The sequence below is a fragment of the Gossypium arboreum genome, chromosome 7, assembly GCF_025698485.1.
Source record: "Gossypium arboreum isolate Shixiya-1 chromosome 7, ASM2569848v2, whole genome shotgun sequence".
In the NCBI taxonomy this organism is placed as follows: Eukaryota; Viridiplantae; Streptophyta; class Magnoliopsida; order Malvales; family Malvaceae; genus Gossypium; species Gossypium arboreum.
This window is the reverse complement of record NC_069076.1, coordinates 105,450,598-105,459,058: the sequence shown is the minus strand read 5'-3', so window position 1 is coordinate 105,459,058 and position 8,461 is coordinate 105,450,598. Positions and strand designations below refer to the sequence as shown.

The 8,461-nt window shown below is 29.9% G+C and overlaps 1 protein-coding gene across 2 annotated transcripts; it reads right to left on the bottom strand.

The window, feature by feature from the left end:
* Nucleotides 1-1,158: 1,158 nt before the first annotated feature.
* LOC108471786 (uncharacterized) lies at nt 1,159-5,343 on the bottom strand. Of its 2 annotated transcripts, XM_053030349.1 has the most exons (5): nt 4,738-5,343; nt 4,424-4,481; nt 2,890-4,338; nt 2,616-2,736; nt 1,159-2,011 (listed from the first exon to the last, which is right to left on the bottom strand). In XM_053030349.1, exons 3-5 carry the CDS (start codon nt 4,333-4,335, stop codon nt 1,395-1,397), a joined length of 2,184 nt encoding a protein of 727 aa, XP_052886309.1. In that variant the 5' UTR covers nt 4,336-4,338; nt 4,424-4,481; nt 4,738-5,343; the 3' UTR covers nt 1,159-1,394. The 2 variants fall into 2 exon arrangements, with proteins under 2 accessions (XP_052886309.1, XP_017628845.1); XM_017773356.2 differs by lacking the exon at nt 4,424-4,481 and having other exon boundaries at nt 4,738-5,340.
* Nucleotides 5,344-8,461: the final 3,118 nt, after the last annotated feature.

The following is an 8,461-nucleotide window of genomic DNA, read 5'->3' as shown; positions in this document are numbered from 1 at the left end:
ACCAAAATGTAAACCTGCAAATCGTTTAATGACTTTTATTGGAATTTACCCTATGTTTTTCAATAGCGCGTGATCTTTATATTCCAGAAAAATATAATATAATTAATTGATATTATATTATTTACCCACATAAAATGAAAATGGAAATACTTTTTGTTTTGTTTTTTCCTAATGGGTTTGATTTTTATTTTTCAATAGCGTGTGATCTTTATATTCTAGAAAATAAAATAAAATAAATTGTAATTACATTATTTACCCAATAGAAAATGAAAAATAATACTTATTTTTTTTCCTACCGGGTTTGATTTTTTTTTCAGTAGCTTTGATTAAATCATGAGTAAATTTATCTACAAAATTTTTGTTAATATTAGATTAAGACATACTTACGATGTAGTTAAAAGTATTTACATAGTAAATATGTTATAATCTAATGTTTAATTTCATTATCATTTAATTAAATTACTCAATTAACTTGTGATATAAACTTAATCAAATGCTTAATATATAATATAAATAAATTAACAATACATAAAATTTAGAATTGCATGAAATTCAAGTTTGATACTCACAAATTTTCAAAAAAGAAAAATTTGGTACCATCAAAAACATAAAATTGAAATCATAATCTAAATGCCTCACATTTGAAAAGCTCGAGTTTTATTATGCATGATTATCGTATGTGATATCTAATCTTATCATGCATAGCTGTTATATTACTAATGGCAAGATAATTAGATAATTTTTAAAATTAGTATAATAGTAACTTTAACCCTTAACATTTATACTTTGTGTAATTTGACATTTTGTTTTTGGACTTTTACTTTTATTTGCGACATTGAAAGCTAGTTTTAAAAGCATGAGAAAAGATAAAAATTATCTTTCATTTTTGGTATATTATTGTCGCTAAATCAAATTTAGTTGATGATTTTTTTTAACTTTTTATGTGAAAAAGTTATAAAAAGCAAATAAAAAAAAATTACGCAGTGTGTATATGTTCAAGAGCTAAATTTTTAGAATCAATACTATATTAACGCAATGTATAAATGTTGAGTATTAAAGTTGTTATTATGCTAATTTCAAAAACAACCATGTCATTTTTCCGTAAGTCATTTAGCAATTGATGATCAAAAAAGAAAAATTCGAATAGTTAGATAACTATTTTATAACTTTTTATAATTAAATTACTAAAAAAATAATTTAATAATAGGTGAGCGACTATAAATATAATTTACCCTAAACGAATTTACAATTATCAACTAAAGCAACTTTATTTACAATTGTTGTATCGCTCACGTCCATGTTGTACCAAACTTTCGGAACAATATTATTATTTTTAAAGTTTGAACTCGTATTCTCTTGTTAAGAGTGTAACCGAACTCGGTTTCTGCTGAAACTTAGGCATAAATCTCCTCGATTAACCCATTCAATAATTGCTTCTCTATTTCATCCACTACTTGTATCGTGTCATTCACAGTAAACCCTTTCTTCCAACCCAAGTCCCATATTCCACTTAAAGCTTCCTTGTGCTTTAAGTCTCTTTCAAGCATTGAATAAAGACTACCAGCGGGGTAGTCTTCACCAGCTACTTCACTATAGTTTCTCAATGCCTCAACCTGATCACAAGTTTCCCTTAACAAATGGTCTAGAGAGATATGAGTTTTGGCATTTCCGACCACGGATGATAATGGAGGGTGAACCAGTTGAGAATCGGGAAAGCTTATTCTTCGAACAATTTCATTTGCGCAGTCTAAGAAAAGTCTTCTGTTGGCATCTGTGAATTCGTTGATGTCGAATTTTGGTGAAGTTGTAGGAAGATTCACATGAAGATAAAAAAGATAGTCGGCGTGATTGAGGAAAGCCGGACTGCTCAATAGCAGTGCTTTTAGTTTGGCCTCTCTAGTGAAGCTTTCGTTGTCAGTTTCATTTGGACCGATACATTTTCGGTTGTTTTGATAATCAGTAGTCACCAGGGTAATGTCACAAACGGAATCCTCGCTGTTATCACGACATTCTGAGAAAAGGAAACAAAGAATTTGTTAGGTGAGTATCAACATTCTACGCACAGTTCAATCGGTAAAAATATAATGGAGGTCCCTATATTAGGAGTCAGATTACATTTTACCACCCCTTACTAAAAAAATGGGCAAATTAATCCCTATACATTACTGATCATTTCTGTTTAAAATTTCATCTATTCTATTCTTAAAAACGGGTATGGCTAACATCATGTTGACATGCACAAACCAATTTTTAGCAAGACAAATAGATGAAATTTTTAATAAAATGACTAGTTTACTCTTTGATCTAACATACATGAACTAATTTGTTCATTTTTTTAGTAAAAGAGACAAAATGTAATTTGACTCCTAATATAAAGTTCTTCATGATATTTTTTACCCAGTTCAGTATCTAAACATATATCATCTAAATGTACGTCATGTTCTCGAGTTTGTCCCAAGTATCGAATAAAAATTAGGAACTCTCAGCATATTACATGCATCTACATCGGAAAATGCATTTTGTATACATTTACGAATCTAATACAGCCACACAGCAGCTGACTAATGTCGCATACATCAATTTACTATACTAAAATTTCTATCCTCCATTGTTACCTCCAATCATAATATCGGTTTCAATGCTATATTGTTCGAAAACTGTATCGCTTTCCGATATAAGATCAATCTTCTTTCCTTCCGAAACAATACCATCTCCATTGTGTTCTAATATCTCGTTCTGCATAAAAGATAAACTGCATTTAGTTTTCAATCTTCATTTCGGGTTTTCATAGCTTAATGAATGTAGCATAGGCATTTCAAGTCCAGTATGCTGATATGCCGTTTAACAAAAGAATTATAAATACAGAAAGTAAACTTATAAAGAACTCACAGTTATTTTAGCCGTTTTCATCTTGTTCACTCCCTTTTTCCGATCATTTGGAGCACGGACTACAGTTTGTGATCTGCGTTGATGAGACATTTTATTATTTGTAACATTTGATCCATTTTCAAGCTTACCAGACTTTGGAGGGGTAACCTTAGCTTCATCTTTAGACCTCAATAAATTCTTTGCCTTTGCAACCTCCTTGTTAACTGGTTTCGGTATCTTTTTGGTTTTCTTGTGAGTAGCCTCTTTTTTCAGCAATGGCACGGTTATGGGCCCTGAAGTTTTTGTCTTCATAGATAGCTTCTCTTTAGCTTTTACCTCGCTTTTCACTGGTTTGGCCTCTTTCTCTTTGCTTTCTTTAGCACCTTCCCTCGAGCTAATGGAAGGAGGCTGCACTTTTCTGAGCATAGTATCAGTGTTTAAGCTACGACCCTCGTGAAACCATGGCACGAACTTTTCTTCTGTTTGCAAGTGTGGACTGTATCGAGGTTTTATAAGTACGATTGGAGGACTATCATTGATCAACTTCTGTTCTGGAAAGAAATCACTCCATTGATGGGAATCATACTTGATCTCTTTGATGAAGTTGCTTTTCAATAGTCCTTTAAAATGCATGGCCTCGTGAATGTCCATTGTTCGCCTATCTAGATCTTCCTTCCGGAAAACAAATCGAGACTTCCTCACTTTTGGCCTATTGATTTCAAACATATGCTTTTGTCTATCCAAAATCTTGTTACACTCCACTTCCTTGCACGAATTTGTCTGCAGTGGTCTCGAAGGCATTTGTTCTAGTCCCATAAGCTTCGCAATCAAACTTGGGCCTTTTTCAGTACGGACGGTTGAAGATTGACTCGAGCTTGTAGACGGGATACCCGGATATCTTCCACTTAAGCATCTCATTTCTTCAACATTTGGCAAAAGATTTTGCTTAGCTAGACTATACGTAATCACTTTCCTATGCTCCTCAACACAATCTCTCGAAGAACCATCAACGGAAAGCCTCGGATTTTGGTTTTCAGTTCGATAATCCCATTCTCTAACCAGACTCAAATTCGGCTCGTTTCTCACCCTATCCCATTTTGCCATATAATGAGAAGCTTCTTGCAATTTCCCAAGCACATGCAATGAATCTTGCAAATCAAGTGCTCCTTTCAACAAATCTTTAGCTACATCTCTCGAATTCGTATCATACCAAAGCCGTTTCGAACATGAATCAATCACATTATTTAGCTTGTGAGCTCTCCTTGAAACCTCCAAGAGTTGACAAGAAGTCCCCTTTGTCGATCGGTTCTTCGTTTTTTGCTGGCATTCGTCAGTTTTATTACGCACCATCGTGTCGGTTGAACCGGTTTTCGACCTTCTAATTGTTCTACTCTCTACAACTCCTTTTGGATCATCACATGTAACAAATGATCTATAAACAATTGATCTTAAACTCTCTTGAGGCATATTCTGTAAACCCAAAAAACAAATATATTCATTAACTCAGATACTTACAAATATACACAAAAATACAACGCCAAATCCACTTGCTTACATGCTCTTCAATGTTCTAATCAAAGACATGATCATCTAAAAACCGACAAAACCAAACTCTGTTTCAGTGAAAAAAAACAACATAAACGCAAAAAAAAAAAAAACATTAATCAGTTCTTGTCTGCTGCGCTAATAAACAAAAAGCATTGTCATTTACAAAAAAATGGAGGAAAAAAAGTATTTTCAGTACTTAATTGAACAAGAACCAAAAATGGCCACAAAATTACCCAAAAAAAGCAAAAAGAAGAAGATCATGATGAGAAAATGGATGTAAAAATGAAAAGCATAAAAAACCCAAGAATTTATGGTGCTTACCTGTTGCAAATGAACTAGCAGAGCTTCAGATCCAAAGCCAAAAAAAAAAATGTTTATTTGATTGGTTTACTTATTGGGGATAATGAAAATTTTGGACCTTTTTAAAAAAGTGAGCAAATTTAGAGCATGCAAAAGCTTTAAACTTTATTTAAAACAGTTACCTAATGAAGGAATTAAAGCTTTGAAATTTTTTAATTTACATCATTTACCAAATTTGTTTAATTTTTTACCACTATTAGTACATTTTTGCATTAAGGTTTAAGCTTTTAGTGGAAATCATGAGTATGGTGTTGATGGTAAAGGGAAAAAAAGGAAGAACAAAGGGAAAAAAAAAAAAGGCATTATGAACAACCACTTGCAGATCCATGTCTAAATCACCTTTCACTATCAAATTATGAATTAAATGAACTTTTTAATTGATAAAGAGTTTAAAAAAAATTTCCTGTCTGGGTTTTTGCAGTAAAGTAGGTAAAAATGATCAAAAGCTGAAAATTTGAACAGTTTAAATGCATTCACAAGATTCCTGCAATGTATGTATGTATGTGTATATTTAGTTTTTGTTACTGATACTCCTTTTGGTGCCTATCATAAATGTAATTGAATCTTCATTTTCCCAGCTCTTCTTTTGGCCGGTTGCTGGGAAATATTACGATAGAGGCCACTAAATTAGGAGTTCAATTACTTTTACCGCTGCTTGCACATGTAAAGGTTTAATTAATGCTTTGAATTTGAAAACCTTTTTACTCAAGCTAGAAAGGTAAAACCACTTCTGTAGCCTTTTTCAATTTTGATATTTTGTCACTTTAAAAAATTAGCATAATTTAATAGTTAATTGTAAGTATTTTTTATTAGTGTAATAATAAATCTTATTAATTAACAAGCAATATTTATATATTCCGTTAACATTTATATAGAATATATAAACATTAAGAGTTACATTTGTTATTATATTAACAAAATTATATACAATTGATGAAAAATATAAATGTTGTGATTAATTTTATTTAGTTGCTCACTATTAAAATTAATAAAAATTATATTATTTTGATTTTTTAAGAGAAACCAGTTCACACAAAATCAAAATAGAAAAGGAACAAAAATATGTTTTTACTTCCTAAAATGTTAATTTTTTATTTGAAACGAGATTGAAAGAACCCTTTTTCCAATACCTCATGCTAAGCCAAGAGGTAAAGGTAAATATTTCGTTTGAAATCATCAACTCCGCTCCACTGCAATAATTTTGGGTTAATATGTAATTTATCCTTAAATTTGTCTAAAATATCTAGTTAGTATCTCTTTTTTGTACTTAGTTGATACTTGAACTAATATTCCATCATTGAGGTTAGCAGCTCTTCACTAACACATTTAGTTTATGCTAAAAGACTAATCTTATAATGATACATGATAAACATAAATTAAAAAAATAAAAAATAATTGGACAAGTTTAAATATCAACTAGGTACTTTTTAGATAAATCCAGGTACTTGTTAGATACTTTTGGACAAGTTCAATGAGACAAACTACATGTTAACCTTCAAAAAAAGTAATGTTGTTAACAAATTGGGGCAATATACAAATTTAGGTATCAACTAGGTACAAAAAAATTCAAGTACTATCTAGGTACTTTTAGACAAATTCAAGGAGTAAACTCCATATTAATCCTAAAATTTTATTTATGTTTTTATGGTCTAATTTTGCTCATAGTCCCTATACTTTTCACACATTTGGAATTTATTTTGCTTTTCTGATTTAATAATTGCAATCCATCAACTAAATTTTAGCTCGATTGGCACCATTGTTATTACAAAAAATTAAAAGACATAGGTTCGGACACACCTAAGTGTGTAATGTCCTTCACTTTTAAGTACTGAGGTATAATTGCCTAGTTTAGGCATTTTAGAATAAAATAAATAATTACATAGTCAATATTACACAGTTGAAATACCAAATATGCAAATAAAAATGTTGAATATGAGATTATAAAGTTATTAATTCAGAATTTGGGATTAAAATATTCTTTCACATCAAAGAACTAAAGTGAATTTTGATATATTTTTTGCTTCCATGGATCTCACCTGGCTTTGAATTGCTTGCATAATACAATTTAACAGAATTCCTTCTACATTATTATCAATTAAATTTCAATTATTAAATTAAAATAGTAGAAAAACTACATTCAAAAGATCAAAAGTAAAAGGACTAAACTTAGAAAAAATCACAAATTGAGATCATATTATCTTTTTGGACCATAACTCAATAGGATCATTTTTTTGGACCATAACTCCATTAATTGATTCAGCTTCTGATTCCCCCACCTATGGCCAATAATTGAAAGTAGAAAATACAACAAAAGTTACCCTTTAATTAAGGCTCAAAAATGGTCATCACAGTCACATCACACTCACAACTTTCCCATTGAAAGGGGCAATGAGCACATGCCCATGGCCATCCCTTTGTATTTTGACAGATTTGTAGCTTTTTGTTTTCTAACTACACCACACTGTTTTTCTTTTTGTCTAATACAGCTTCTAATTATTATGCCAAAAAGTGCTTAACCAAATAATTACAAACAAAGGGCCATTCGCAAAAAGTTTCAAAACTTTTTAGGGTAAATTATAAATTATTAGTAAATTTATGTTTTGCTCACTTAATTTTAAAAAATTATAAAATGATTATTAAATTATTTAAAAATTTTGATTTAAGTTACTAAATTGTTAAAATTGTTGTTATATGGCTTTCTCTGTTTGTATCGCCTACACCAATTGAAAACTTTTCTTTCCTCCTCTTCTACAGTTTAGTTTTTTTTCATGAAATTGTTTTAAACATCATGAATCTGCTAACTAAAATCCAAACAACTTTCTTTTCCAGTATTTGGCACTGGTTATTAGATTGACTTAGACCTAAGGTATGTTCTTTTATTCATCAATGAGTATTGATCTACCGTACCAACTTTCAAATCGTCAATTAGAGCTTCCTAAAAAAAAAAAACTTAACAGCCCAATGACTTAAATGAAAACTTTCAAATAGTTCAATAATCATTTTATAATTTTTATAATTAAATGATAAAAACATTAACTTGCTAATAATTTAATGATATTAAATATAATTTACTCAATTTTTATTAGGTTCAAGTTCGATATTGCGCAAACGTGTTTTACTTCAATTCTAGTAATGATTGTTAAATTAATTATTTAATTAATTACTTGTAATGATTAATTCTATTAAAATTATGTAATTTAAATATAGAAAAAAACATTCCTACATTATAAATTTGTGATAGGGGACCAAAAGATCTTTGATTTTCAGAAAAAATAAAGGAAAGAAAAGAAAACACAAGGGGAATGTCTCACAACTAAAATATTCCCTTGTTTAAACTTTTGTTCTTGGGAAATGCAAAAGGTATAATTTTGGTTTTAATCCTTTTTCTATGCCTGAAATTTAAGATTTAATTCCTCTATTTTTAATTTAGCATAATTTAAGCTTCGTGCCTTTTTAATATTATTAGTAAGTCCAAATTTTATAATACCTTTTCTTTTTGTGATGAGGTGGAATTTAAAAAAAAAACCTTCTTTGAAGATTTGATTTATTTGTAAACGTATTATTAGTTGAATATGGTTGATTGAATTTCTACATGACTTCGAATGTTTGACTGACTTTAATGAAACTAATTAACTATAGTTATTTGAATCTATTAATGACATTATAAAAGTAAGCTATCAAATTA